The following is a 14,940-nucleotide window of genomic DNA, read 5'->3' on the forward strand; positions in this document are numbered from 1 at the left end:
TTAGTGGCCCAGAAGCAAGATAGTCTTACCAATCATGCTCCAATCAGGAAGCAGGATGTTAGAGGACAGTACCATATGTGGATAAAGCCAAGAGGATCCCCATTTTGGTGGCAAGTGGACAAATGATGAGAACTCCCTCCTGTCCACCTGCAAGTTTCCAAGCCTTCCTCTGGACCGGCTGTCCTTCCCCTGGCCCACCCACAGATAGGCCCTCTGTGCCATCTACAGCCAGCTCTACCTCCGTGAGCTGGGCCGACTGCCCGCACCAGCAGCATGAGGGCCTGGCTGGCAGCTCCACAGACTGAGCCGGGACACCTGTTAAGTCCTGGCCGGTGCCCCAGCACCTCCCTACCCCCCACAGAGGAGCTGACCTCATCCTGCATGGCCCCATCCTTCCTGATTGGCAGAATCCAGAAATTTCTAGGGCATCTGCCGTCACTGCTGCTCCCTGGAGACACGTCTTTCTAATAGTGCCCCAGTTCCTACACAGCCCGGCCCTGAGATGAAGTCACAGGAGCAATGGGGATGCCCCTCTCAGCCTTCCACTCCCTGTCCTGCAAGTGCTTCAGAAAGATGATCTTGCATTTCCATCGCATGCCCCTTGACAGAGAGCAGACCCGCCTCCCCATGGCCCACCCCACTGCTAGTGAATGTTCCCAGCATGCCCATGGCCTTCACTTGGCCATTGGAATTGTCTAAAATAAATTTTCCCTGAACCCATTCAGCTGAGTCACTGTGGCCACTGCCTGGCGGTGCCCGCACACACTTCTTAGCAACCAACAGCACTTGAGGATTCTCCTGAGGTGAGAAAAATCTAGCTTACAAGTGATTTTCACACCTGAAGGAATGATGTTTACAGATACCAGATTTAACAGGAAATGGAGTTGACCCCGGGTGAGATTCCAGAGACAATTCATCTAAAGGCGGGCTGCTATGTTGCTGCTTACACCCCGTGCATTTGAGAGGCACCAAACTTATTTCCCAGCTTGCAAATAGCTTGGGAGTTGAAGCCAAAGCCTGGGGACAGATGGAGTCCCCACTTATCTGCATGACTGTGGATACCGCTGTCACTTCCTGATGGTAGCCTCCACACCTGCATAGGCTCACCTGGCCAGAATTCACCCCCATCAGGGTCTGTGAAGTCCCTTTCTGCAGGCCTCTGTCTGCACCAGTGCTGGGTGGCTTCCTGATGTCTGGGTCCCTGTAACACCCAGCTCTTGTATGGGACCTTCCTGGCTTCAGCTTCCACTGTGGCTCCTTGAAGAGCCATAGATCTGTGTCTTCTGTCGCACCATGGGCCACTCCCAACACACAAAAGAGCATCTGTAGCCTCCAGGGAGCAGGATTGGGCCCAGAGAGAGTTGTTCAGGAAAGAGTAGCCAGCTTTCACCCCAAGACTAAATTCCAGCCACTGTGTGTGTCCACCTCACTGAGGGAAAGGAATGGCTCAGTTGCTTATCTGTCATCTCTGCCTTCCTGGACGACATGAGGGGCCAGCTGGGGCTGTCACAGATTCGAGGTCTTGCTGCGCAGGTGCCAGCTCTAGCTGTGTACGTGCAGGTGGAGCCCAGCCTCCCTGGACATCCCTGCTCTGTAGCCTCCCTCATGCCTCACCACAGCCGTCCACGCCTGGGTATGCTGTGCCTGTCTTCTCTATGGGGAGGACCATTTTGGACCCCACAGCACCAACTCCTCTGTTTGTCTGGGCAGTTTTCTGTGACTGCCACATCCGTTTGTCTTCCTAACTCCACCAGCCAGATCCAGAGATCACAGGCATGGGCAGCCCTGCCCCTGCTTCCAGCTCCCCGGAAAGAGAGGGTTCCTGGCCCCTTACTGGCCCCTCTTGTTTGACTGTGATTCTTTTCTGGCTCTTAGCTGATGGTTACATCCCTCCAGACCCCACTAAGCTTTTGTGGCTTCTTCCTGAGGTCTTTGAGCCTCTAGCTCCCTCTGCTCCTTTCTGGTAAGGATACAGGCATTGGTCTCATGGGTTCCTAAGTCCAGAGTGCCCATCTCTAGAAAAGCCCTGCTTCCAAGGAGCCAGGGATAAGGAAGTAAGGGTGTCCGTGTGTGAGGATGTGCCATCCAACACACGTATTCTCTATGCCTCCGTAGGTCCAGACTGAGCCTAGTCTATTCCCTCCAAGATGCCAAGCACTCAGTAGGCCATCAGCTGAAACTTAGTAGGTGTTCACTACAAATGTCTGAGTTAATATACTATTTTGTGGCAGCTTCACATGGGGCCCCAGCTACCTCTGGCCCAAGGCTAGAATTCTTTCACAGATGATCAAAGAAAAACCAAAACAACTTGATTGACAAGGTTGCCGTTACCACAAGAACCCCAAGAGTTGCCCAAGTCCACATCTATAACCCTGTGTTCAGGATCAATCTGCCCAAGGTGGTCCTGTCCCTAAAAGACTGGCTTACAATCATATGGGACACCTCTTGTTTAGTTTCCTCAGCCAAGGCCTGGCTCTCCATGGCTCCAAGTTTGCCCTACTGTAGGAACAGTTGCATTGCAAGGAGTTATCAAATGCCAGCTGCCATGTGGGTACCTGCAGCCTTCCCTGGCCTAGAGTGCTGCCCCACAAGAAAAAGGTGTCCCCCAGGCCCCTCTAAACCCTTGGAAACCAGACAGTTAATATTGTCAACTTGATGGGATCTAGAACCACTTAGGAGACAAGCCTCTGGGCATGCCTGTGGAAGTTTCTAGACTAGCTTCACTGAGGGAAGACCCATCCTGAATGTGGGGTGGGGGCACCATCCCATAGGCTGGGGTCCCAGATTGGATAAAAGGGAGGAAGCAAGCTGAGCACCAAAATTCATCCCTCTATGGTTCCTTACTGTGGGTGCAATGTGACCGGCCACCTCATGCCTCCATACCTTCCCACCATGAGGGACGATACCCTCGAACCATGAGCTGAGTGAACCCGTCCCTCCTTAAGTTGAGTGTTTTGTCACAGAGACAGGAAAATGCCACACCAGGTATGATGGCTCACGTCTCTAATCCCAGCAACCCAGAAGACTGAAACGGGGGAATCACCAGGAGTGCAAGGCCAGCCTGGGCTACAAAGTGAAGCCTTGTCTTCAAAAACTAAACAGTAAATAAATGCCACTCTGGTTGGCCACATGGGGTCCTACAAGGTGGACCCCATAAACTCCTTCAGGCATGCCATGTGGGGGAGGTCCTTCAATCCACGCTGTGGCAGACCTCAAGTCCCCACAACACTCCACATGCACTTGGTCATTTGACCCAAGGTGGGTCTTGGGGATGAGAGCAAACATGGCTGCCTTCTGCATGTGGTTCCTAGAGGTCAATGTGTTTCTTGTATAAACAGCACTTTCATTCTCCATGGCAACTGGAGATGGAGGAAGGGGCTGCCGAGCTAGTCCAGGGTAGCCTTTCCCTCTGCAGTCATCCCCAGCATCTCCCACCCAGCTCTCCTCTGCCACGTGTTGCACCCCTGCCTCAGCTTCTGCCAGCCCCTGAGCATTTGGGGTGATCTGTAACAGCAGCTCGCGTCTTATAGGAGATTGTGCCCCTTAGGCAGAAGTGGGCATTGGCCCCTTCTTGAGGAATCTTGAGGGCAGGGTTGCCAGCACTGGATCTGCCCACAGTGGTGTGTCTGTCAGTGGGAACTCACTTTCCACTCCTAAGTTTTACCCACCATCTTCAGGCTGGTAGATGTCTGAATTTAGGGTTTAGGCCCAAGGTCTTTTGGTGGGTAAGGGCAATGGGTGCATGGTGGGCCTTAGCTCCTGAGAAGCATCACTGAGAGGAGGAACTGGAAGCAGTTTTTCAGGAATGAGAGGCTTTGGGGGGGGGGTCTTTCTGTACACATAGGGCTGTCACAGCAGAAACCAGCCGGGAAGGTCTTAACAGATCAGACTCTGGGAGATGGCTCTGGCTTGGGGTTGCAGAAGAAGCCTCTAACAGTGACTCTTTCAAACTGAAAGTAATCCTTGTGTGTTACAGCTGACTGCCCACCAGGGGCTGCCCTGACAGTGCAGGGTCTCAAGGGGTATTCAGCCCCCTCCTTCTGCCCCCTCCACAGCCATACCTGTGGTTGTCATTCTCATTCTATAGAGTAAGATCCGAGGCATAGAAGGTCAGGGTGACCTTGGACTCAGAGTCATACTTTACTTTGAACCAGGCTCAGTGACACTCCTGCCCCTCCAAGCAGTCAGGGGACAGCCAGTGTCCAGACAGCATCACTGCTCTGAGCAGGTCCCTGTGGGTGTGGTGTGAGGAAGTGTCTGGGTGCACTCAGGTTCTGCTGGCTGATGAAATGTATTCTGGGAGCCTTCCATGACTTCTGTCCTGAGCCAGGCCAAAGCCAGTGCTGCTGTCCAGGGGACCATGCCGACATCGTCTCTGAGACCCTCAAGTTAGGGCAACCAGGCCGGGCGGTGGTGGTGCACGCCTTTAATCCTAGCACTCGGGAGGCAGAGACAGGCGGATCTCTGTGAGTTCGAGGCCAGCCTGGTCTACAAGAGCTAGTTCCAGGACAGGAACCAAAAGCTACCGAGAAACGCTGTCTCGAAAATCCAAAAAAAAAAAAATTAAAAAAAAGTTAGGGCAACCAGCCCTCGGCTGCTAATGTACATGGAGAGAAGGGGGTTGTGCTGAGCAGCAGAAGCTCAGAGACACTCTCGTGGCTAAGAAGGTGCATAAAGGGACCACAAGGTTTCTACTGTCTGGCTCCAAGGCAGGTGGCTTTCCTTTGGGAAGTTGGAGGAGAAAGGGGTCTCCAGTAAGAGACCTGAGTCTATATTCCAGAAATTGAGGGCAGGCACAAAAGTGGGAAGATGGAAGGGTCCGGCATAAGCTTGCTTCACCCAGTGTCTTGTAAGGTCCCTGAATGCACAGCCACAAGTCCCTCCCCACCCCAGCTCTCCTCCCAAGCAGTCATGTGATAGCAGGAACTGGCTACTAGCCAGGCCCTCTCCAGTTACTGACCATACTTGAAAGGGGTTCCCTGGGGCCTTGTCACTAAACCACACTATCACGGGTACTGTGGCATCCAACCACAGCAGCCCCAAGTGACTGTGGGCCATGCTACAGCCTGTCGATAGGGGAAGCAGAGGACCACAGGGCCTGTTGCTTCTGCAGGCCAGCCTAGTGGTTCACCCATGGGTTCTCTTCACCCCAGTGGGACCTGATGGCACAGGGGCCTTTGAGAACTGAGTAAAAGGGGTCTCACACACCTGTGCGCATGACCCAGGAGGCTGGCGGCATGTCTCAGCAAACACAGCAAGGTTTGAGGCCAGCTTCTCAGATACCTTCTCAGACTTCTATGGCTAGTAATCCTGCCTAGACTGTTGTGCTCACAGCCTGGGTCGTTGCCCAGCCTATGTTGCCTTCTCCATAGTCGATGCCCAGAACACAGAGCACGGGGTGGAGGGTATTACTTACTTAGTATGACCCTGTGAGGAGTGACTACAGTGTCCCCAACGTCATCAGTCTCACCTGCCCAATGGGAACGGTGAAAAAAGTCACTGCTCTTTCCTCACCTGCTACCAGGTGTGTCTAACTGGCAGACCACTGGCCACATGTACCCAAGGCAGCTTTAACAGGGCCAACCCAAAATGATAAAACTGCTCAAACATTCTAAGATTCTATTGCCTTATTTTTTTTTTCCTTGCAACTTTACATGGTTAAGTATGAACTTTGTAGCTGGTAATGTCAGCCTAGTGTCGCAATGACAAAAGGTTGGACTGGCCTTCTAGGCTGGTTAGATGGGGCTGCACGGCTCCTCCAGCTCCAGGGTGCTGGGTCCTAGTCGGCTGCTGCCTGCAGGCCAGACTCTAAATCCTGTGCTTTCTGTAGACCCCAAGCCGCCAAAGAGAACTGTCACCACTGTGGGACTCGGAGCCCGTAGCTGCTCCTCACTCCCTGCTTCCTCTGTACCCCAGGGCTCTGCTACTCCCTCCGTTGGGGTTTCTGGCCACCGTGTCCTAGGTGCTCACACCTCCCACTGGGACTCGAGAAAAGAAAACCCTCTCCCTCCTTCTCCAGGTCCCAACCCCCAGACTTCCTGCCTTCTGACTTACTTCCGGGGGGCGGGGGCAATGGCTGAATCTGAGATGCAGACAGCCCTGTCTCCTGCCCTTCCGCACCCACCAAAAAGGCCAAAGAGGGCCACAGTTGGTGACTCTCGAGTCAGTAGGCAGCATCTTCCTTCCTGTTTGCCCTGCGCTCACCTCCAGGTGGACAGTTGGAGTTCTGTTAATGTTGGTGATAGGCGGCTTTGGCCGCAACAGCAAAGTTGAGGTTTTTCAGTCTGTTTCCTTTTAAAATGGAAATGCTCTACAAAGAGGTGAACCCTGTGGTTCTCAGTCCTCCCTGCAGCGGGGACACTGCCGGCCTCTCTGTCCTCAGCAAGGCATCTTCCTCAGGAGGGAGCCGCTGCCTTTCTTGGCTCTGGTGGGACTGAAATGGCCTGAGCCCCTCACTCTCTCACCGGTGCCTCAGCCTTGGCCTCTGTGGCCCAGAGAGACACAGAGCTGGCGGCTCCCCCTCCCGCCGGCCACCAGCCCAGCCTGCGGATCCTCTGCGCGCGGGATGACGCCCAGGCAGCCGCGCCGGTCGCACTGTGGGCTCATCAGATGACTGTGGGGGCTCCTGCTGCACACCACATTCCCTAGGACGGGGGAGAGGGAGGGAGGGGGCGCTGGCTGCAAAGCACAGGTCTCTGCGTCCCCAGTGCCTGCTGCTGGCTCGTGCACAGAACAAGCGGAAAGAACCTGATCTCTTCTTTAAGCCCCTTCAAGAAATAGCAGAGCAAAGCAGCTATCTTGGTTATTCCTCCGGCTGATTTCCTCTGCTTCCCTGGAAGATGCGTCTGGCCGAGACAGGCCTGGGGACCTCCTTCACCACGCTACTGCCTCTGCCGCCACTACCACCACCCGGGCCACTTACTTTCTTTGCTCTGGGCGGTGGCATCCTGGCCAGCCCCCAGGTCCCTTAAGCTGGGCCCCCTGCTCCTCGGCGGCCTGGGCAGCCCCCCTAGCATCCATGACTCCTTCCCCCGGCTGGCTCCTGCGCCCGCCGCCCCCCTCCACATCCCACTGTGCCCCGCTCGCCCATCCTGCTACCCCCCCACCCCCAGCTCCTCCTGCACCGAGCTGCTGCCCAGGCTCCTCCATGCTGCCTGGATCCGAGCTGGGTGATTAATTGGCTGTGATGATGAGCGTCCCCGGCGGTGGAGCAGCCACCGTGATGATGACCGGTTACAATAATGGTCGCTATCCCCGGAATTCTCTCTACAGTGACTGCATTATTGAGGACAAGACGGTGGTCCTGCAGAAGAAAGACAACGAGGGCTTTGGATTCGTGCTCCGAGGAGCAAAAGGTAAGCGTTCTTGGATCCCCCTTTCGTGTGTGTGTGTGTGTGTGTGTGTGTGTGTGTGTGTTATACACATGCTTGTATGATGAACCTTCCTTAGCTTGGAAATAAGCATGAAACAAGCATTTTCCTGGGGGCACTTGGTTGCTAGACAACGATGCTCTTTAACATTCTGCCTTCCTCCGAAAACATCGAGGCTTCCTGCAGGCATTGTTTTTAATTTTCCATCTACAGTGCTGTTCCAAATGAGCTGCTCTCTCTCCTTCCCCCCCCCCTTTTCTCTCAGTCCTGGGGAGACCCTGCAGCTTGGGCTTCAGTTCAGTCACAGTGCGCCGGCTCTCAAAGCTCCTGATCTCAGATACCCAGAATGGCCCAGCCCAAGTTTGAGGTACCCGGAAGCTGGCCTGTGCTGGGGACGGGTTTCAGCTCCAAGGATGGCAGGTGTCCAGATACTCACCTCTAAGGTGACTTTGCAAAGGCAAGGAGAATAGAAGGTCCCCTCTGCCACAAACTAAGCTGGTAGTGCTCACACCCTGTGGCCTGGGAATGGGAGGCTCTGGGTCACAGCCCAAAGCAGTGGCCCATGCTCACCCCTAGTGTGGGACTTACCTTCCCAACTACAGCAAAATGGCATCAGCCCTCCCAAGAAGAGGCATCTGCCTGAGGCAGGTGGGGGGTCATCCATGTGGCAGTTGTACCTGTGCGGGAGGCCTCCTTCCCTGGCTCGCCTGCCCACCTGTCATAGGCTCTGGCCGCCTACGGCAATCCATCCAAAAAGAGAAGAGCAGAGCCTTCTCCACCCCCAGGGTGCAGGTCCGTGCCTGTGTGGTGTGCCTTCCCCTCCCCCAATTCGGGCTTCACACCTTCCCACCCATCCACCCCCGGCCTCTCAGGAGGACTGAGAAAGTCCCTCAGCAGCCCTGTGGGCCCCAGAAGCCCAGCCTTGAGAGGCATGCTGGTCATGTGATGGTCACAGAAAGCCAGGTCCCCCCTGGAGAGACTTCAGAGCAGGTTCCAAATCAGCAGCCACCCACTGGGTCAACACTGTGCTCTGTCCCTATTCCAAGTTGAATCCCCTGGGTTGCGAGTCTGTATAGCTGTGAAATTGGCAGCCGATTTCAGTATGGTCTTTCCCTAGCTCTGTGTGGTAGAGGAAGGAACTTTTCCATTTTTAGAACTGAAAATGTTTAGTCATTGATACTTTTAAAGAAAATGACAGACGTGTAGACATGTACCGCAGAGTACTTTATCCCATGATTTCAGCAGAGAGGCCAAGAGGCATGATGGGGTACTGGCGTGCACCCCGCTCTGTGGCTTACATTAGCACTGATGTGCATGTGAGCAATGAGCCCCTCCCTCTCTGGGGAGAGCTAGCCAGGACCACTGCTTCCCAATGGGGGATGTAGTGGCTGTCTTCCTCCCAGGGTCCCATGGCCAATGGGATGACTAACTCGGAAAACATCCCCCAGACTCACAACACAAAACTTCTTTCTCTTCCTAGCTGATACCCCCATTGAGGAGTTCACACCAACACCGGCATTCCCAGCCCTGCAGTACCTGGAGTCTGTGGATGAAGGTGGGGTTGCGTGGCAAGCCGGACTAAGGACCGGGGACTTCTTGATTGAGGTAGGGCACAGGTGTTTGTATCGTGCTGCTTGGGGAGAGCGCCGACTCTCACGTGGGAGAGGGCTGTGTTTCTGAGCACAACCACTAGGTTGGTAGATGACTTAGGCTGCGTGGCTTGTGTTCCCCGAGTGTCCTCACCCCTGCTATTCCCTCTGTCCCTGATGTTGACTGTCAACTTCATAGTTCTTTGAGAGGATAAAGCATACATGGAACTTGGTCACGGGTCTTCAAGAAGAAGATGGAGACATCTTTATGATGCTGGGGCCACATAGATCTTTGGGTGGTTTGCCTGCTCCTGAGTCCTAAGAGCACGTCACCAAGCCTTCCTGTGGTATTGGCTATCATGAGGTGTGTTGCGGATAACTAAGAGTTGGTTGGTCTCTGTTCATTGCATGGTTGATGGTCTTGAAGGATCACAGAGCATGGGGCAAAGGCAGGGGAAGGAAAAGGGCTGGAGTGGGCGGAGAGGAATCTGCAATGTCTAGAAGTTTTTGAAACTAACTTCGGTTGGTACCCAGAAGTGGAGTGACGTCTGATCATTTGAGGAACGTCTTTGTGTGCAAGTGTTGGTTCTGTGAGTTTCACCTGCAGTTGGATGTTGGAGCCAGAGAGACAGTTGCATCCTGGTGCTTCAGGGCATCCCACCTCTTCACGGGTTTAGGTGTTGCTTTTGCTCTTACTGTGCGAGAGAACTTGTTACTCTTCGGAAGCAGGGTGAATGGAAAAATGTGGTAGGTTGGAAAGACAATGTTTTTAATGATCGGACTAGACACAAGTGGACTTTGTTGGCAGTTTTTGTTTCCCCGTGTTCATTCTGAGTCTTGCCTCAAGTGTGTCAGAACTCACACGCAGGTGGAGATCATGAACAGGTGGATCTCACCAGCCAATGGTGTCTCTACCCCCTGGGTGACCTCAACGCATGTCCGTCACATAAAAGAGGACACCCTCACCTGTCCCAGTGAGATAGCACTTGAAGCCTTTATCCTGCCTTCCATGGCAGCTGCCTGTGGTGGTTTCTATCTGTGGCCTTGTGCATATCTCTCTGGAGTTTGTCCGCACCGATAAGGGAGTGACAGGAATGGAGAGAGAAGAGAGTGCAACTGTTAGGGCTGGAGGCAGGTAACGAGTCCTGTGTGACTCTCAGGTCATTGTTGAAAGGCACTTTGAACTACTCTTGACCTCCCAGCGCCTGGTTTGAGTGAGACACAGGCCAATTCGGGTTCCTGCGTGCTGGAACAGTTGGAATCTCTTCCAGAATGGAGTCGCTGAAGCTGGCTGCAGCTCCTTGAGTTCATGGGGTTTGTAGCCCTCCTGGAAATGCAGACAAAGTTGAATCATCTTCTGTAGGATGCGGTTGTGACGCAAACCCTCTTCCTGTGTGTGAGAGACACTAGAGACAGAGGGGGCGTGGCCTGGGGTTGGGGCTCTGAGTGCTGTGTGGGTGGCCTTGTGATGGCAGAGAGGGAGCTCCAGGAGGTTGATAGGGGTTTCAATAATAAATGAGGGCTGCAGATGGACGCGTACCCCCTGATGTTCAGTTCATTTGACTGTTTCCGTGATAAATTAGTCAATAAAAGAAGCCTGGGCCTCTGAGGTGGAGATGCTTGGGGCAGCACTTTTTCTGGGGATGTCCTGCATACTACCCCACAATATTCCGTCCTCGTAGCACTTCCTTTGACTTTGACTATATATGTGTGTGTGTGTGTGTGTGTGTGTGTATACACACATACATACATATAGATATAACTGTGATATCTGATAGACTAGTCTGCTTACCTTTTGCAAACAAGCATTTTGTTCCGGTGACTTCTTAGTTCCAGGATTTTAGGTTTGTCTGACTTGGCCCCTGAAGCCTGGTAGGGCTGTGTGTGGTCCTATGATTTTGTGCATGGCCTACGGAAGGACTTAGCATGCCATGGTTCCACAAGGCTGCTTATCACAGCCGTGTGCTGCTAATGGGGCTGTGGCGTGCAGAGGGGTTGGCCCCTGGGGGTGGGGAACAGGCTCCTCCTCTTCTGCTCCCCAGGCTTCCTGAGGTAGAACTCAGAATTTCTGTTAGATGCCTGAATTTAAGTCCACCTCCCCGAGTTGTGTTGTTTCTTTGGCTGCTGGCTTTTGCCACTGGGATATTAAAATCGTTTATAAACCCTTACACAGGCATGTACTTCCCAGGGGACAGCTTCTCTGTATTTTCAGTGAATGGCTTTCCATCTTGGAGGGATTGTTTTTAAAAAGCTTTATGTGTTCCCTTATGAATCCGTGTGGGGTGAAGCTGTCCCCTCGAACACCCCATGAAGCCTGGGGTGACTGTGGGCAAAGCTCCCTTAAGTGTCGCCATGCAGCCCTGATTCCCCGTGCCCCTTAGCAAGCCTTCTCCACTGCCTGAATCTGCAGAGTATGTCAGATTTCATATTTTCTCTCTAAAATTACATGCTGTGGTTTGAACTTCGGGACCAGGGGGCCACTTTAGAAGTGAGAGTTGACTTTTAACATCTCAAGTATCCACAAAGCTCCACTCCTCTTTTTGTAGCTCGGTCAGATTGCCCTGACATTGTCATCGTGCCTGGTGCTGGAGCCTGTAATGAAGGGTTTCCTGTTGTACAGGATTTTCTCTGGCTCCGCCTTCTAGAGTTTTTCTGTCCTGATAAAGTGTTAGGGAAGGTTTTGTTTGTTGTTTTGTTCTTTCCTTGATAACTACACTTCTCCCACAAAGCAATCATAAGATTTGAGTAAAGCTCTGTCAACCTTTTAAATCTTTTAATATATACTCTGTGTGTGTGTGCACACGTGAGCGCACACACGTGTGCGTGCATGCTACAGTACGCATGTGGAGATTAGAACTTACAGGGGTCAGTTGTCCTTTTCCACCATGTAGGTTTCAGGGACTGAACTCAGGTTCTTGGATTTGGTAACAACTGCTCTTACCTACTGAGCCTTCATGCCAGCCCTATCAACAAGCTATCTTGAAGTCAAGGATAGAATGACAACAACATAAAAGACCCCCAGTGTCAGCATGAGAACTCAGCTCTCTTAAAGAGGTCGCCTCAGATCTGAGTGAGGGTGTGTGTGAGCCCCATGTATGAGGGCATTTGATCATAGTGGCTCTACATGCCCACACGCTCATCAGTCACTGGCTACAGTGGTGAGCTATAGCCCCCCAGTATATCAAGGTTGGGAGATACTCTGGCTCTTTGTGGAAAGTGGTCCCATGCCGAAGGAGAACTCACTCAGCTTCTCTGGAACACGAGAGCTGCTCTCCATGTTTTCACCGCATAGTAAAGGCTTTGTCCATGGCTGTTAGACCGGATTGCTTAGGGAATCACGACAAGGAGAAACATCTGGGCGCGCTTAGTATAAGCAGGGGCTTTGTTTTTGTTTTAAAGCATTTTCCTCCCATGGTGGTAGAGTTTGTGGAGAGGGAGCCCTGAGCTAGAACACCAATGGCAGTGTCATTAAGAGACGTGACAAGCAGCCAAATGACAGTGACCAGGGGGGCATTCAGAGGACAGAGTGGCTGGGCAAGTGCAGGTCAGGTGAGAGGTTGGAAACTCCAGCAGCCAAGAAAGTCATGGAAAGATGTGCGTGGCTGGCACAGGACAGCTATTCAAGGATGAGGAGAGGAGAACTGGCTGTCACTGTGATGTCCCGCAGGCTGGTGGATCCATCATCCTCTGAGGGTTGGCTGGCATTGCTCTCACCAAAAATGCCTGTTAATGACACAAGGCCTGGTCTGAGCCCCAGCCTGGTAGGCCGGAGCCATAAGCAGGACTTTGGGCACAGTGTCTTTTTTTTTTTTTTTTTTTTTTAAGCTGAGCAAGGGGCCAGGGAGAGAGGTCAACCAAGAGAGTGCTGTGCAAACATGTGGACTTCAGATCCCCAGCACCTATGTTAAAAATGGGGTGGCTAGGCATGCATCTGGGGAGCTGGAGACAGTAGAATCCCAGTGCTCACTGGACAGTCACTCTAGTCAAATCAGAAAGTTCCAGGCTCAGAGAAGAACCATCTGGAAAAATATTGTGGAAACACCGGAGACAGATATTCAACATCAACCGCTGACCTCTGCACACATGCGCATACACATGCAGCCGCAGCTGCACCATGATAGTAGACAGGATAGTGGCCCTCTGGCTTGGGCAGAGTGGGTGCTTAAGGCTCTTGCCTCGGCTTGCTCCCAAATCCCCTTTGCACACATAGAAGCGGAAGTATCCTTAGGGCCAAGGTGGTTTTTCTCACAGGCTCCACACTTGAAAACAAGTTTTATTTCTTGAACTGAAATACCCCATGTCTTACAAGTAGCCCTTAAGCCAACTTACCAGAAAAACAAAAACAGAAACAAAAACAAAAACACACAGCAAGCAAGTAGTGTCTGCCACAGGTGACACCAAAGGCCCATGTCCTTATTTACTGCCATTAAGGTGCACCAGTCTGTCACGTAGTTCTCCCTCTAATCTCTACAGAATTTTTAAAACGGCTTCTGCAGTCGTTGTACTGCAGATAAGGAAAGTAAGGCACCGAGAACTGGGGTCGCTTCCCACAGTCACAGTTAGATTATGGGAGACTCTCAACCCTGCCCAGGCTGCCTAACTAGGTGCCCTTCACCTCCCAGAGCTGAGACCCGCACACTTTGCTTCCGCCTGTGCATGGGGCAGGAAGCAAGGCAAAGAACGTTGTACCTGTTTCTCTTTTCAAATTAGCAACTGCTTTTCGGAACCATCATACCTGTTGCTGGTGACGACACATCTGTGTTGTTAGAGCAAAGGCCAGAGTGCCGGGAATTCTGGGGAGGCCAACATGACAGCAGTTACAGGAAGTGGAGAACTGAGCAGGCAATTTCACATCTAGGAGTTCATCCTCGGGGAATTGTGTTGAAAGCAAGCAGCAATCACAGCACGCAAATAAAATAATAAGAGAACAGGAAGGAGGGACAGCCAGCATCTGCTACAAATCCCTACAAGGAGTCCTCCATGCCCGTCGGGTAGAGTGCAGCTCTGTTTAGTGAACAAAACAGAGCCAAAATCACCTGTGTAATCCCATCTACAGGCAGGACGACAGCCCTGCCCTCCTCGCCCCACACCCGTGACAGAATAACATTGTCCACTTGCTTCAGACTTTTCTGTTTCTCAGCTTCTCTATAGTGTTCATTTGTGTGTGTGTGTGTGTGTGTGTGATAGAGAGAGAGAGAGAGAGAGCATTCATTTTGCAAATGGAACATTCCTTCGAAGAAGTTTATGGAGCACTATGGAGTGGTGTCCTGGCCTCCTGGGCCAAGGTGGCATGCATCCAGGAGAGGGTTTTCTGGTGTTAGTAATTGTCCCCGGGGCCTTCCCTCACCAGCCAGCCAGCCGGTGCTGGGCTGTGAAGACTCCTATGGTTTTTGTGATTGTTTTCTTAGCCCTGAAGTGGCCGATCTCGTTTTTTTTGTGTTAATTTCCCTAAATAGGTTTTCCCGTGCAATTAAAGCAGGCAGCAATATCCTTCATCCTCGAACAGCCACGCTGCAGATCGCTAATTACCTTTTCCTCGTATTAAACACTTGCACTGGAGATGCCGGCAACTGTTTTTTTATAATCTCGGTTTGTATTGAAGCGAAAATGTGAAGAGGGATGTCCCGGTGTTCTCCTCAGAGACTGTTTGAGTATGCCATAAAAGCTTTCTCAGTCAGGTCCTTAAAGACAAGTCTTGTTTTCTTACACACTTTTGCCCAAGTCATTGCTTCCAACCCAGTTGGCGTGATGGCAGCTACTCCTCCCTCCAAGGCTGTAATCCCCCTGCCTCGGACCTCAGCAAGGCTTGCAGGAAAGGCAGCTAAGACCCAGTCTGTCCTAATCATCCATTGAGAGCATTATTCATAAACACATGAGAGGACTCCCTGCCTCATTGGAAACAGGGGTAGTACGAGAATTAAGTCACCTGAGATAAATTCATTTGGGCACACACTCACTTTAGGGCTCTCCATTCCTTACCT

General features: G+C 52.3%; 1 protein-coding gene across 5 annotated transcripts in view; it reads left to right on the forward strand.

The window, feature by feature from the left end:
• The window catches only part of Shank2 (SH3 and multiple ankyrin repeat domains 2), a 434,250-nt gene that overhangs the window by 294,734 nt on the left and 124,576 nt on the right, over positions 1-14,940 (forward strand). For all 5 annotated transcript variants that reach the window (XM_050137009.1, XM_050137013.1, XM_050137010.1 and 2 more), the window contains exons 16-17: positions 7,273-7,355; positions 8,851-8,975. In XM_050137009.1, coding sequence (XP_049992966.1) covers positions 7,273-7,355; positions 8,851-8,975 — 208 coding nt within the window. The remainder of the gene's footprint in view (positions 1-7,272; positions 7,356-8,850; positions 8,976-14,940) is intronic.

The sequence above is a fragment of the Alexandromys fortis genome, unplaced genomic scaffold (genome assembly GCF_014885135.2).
Source record: "Alexandromys fortis isolate MF-2015 unplaced genomic scaffold, M_Fortis_MF-2015_v1.1 scaffold_3, whole genome shotgun sequence".
NCBI classification, from domain to species: domain Eukaryota; kingdom Metazoa; phylum Chordata; class Mammalia; order Rodentia; family Cricetidae; genus Alexandromys; species Alexandromys fortis.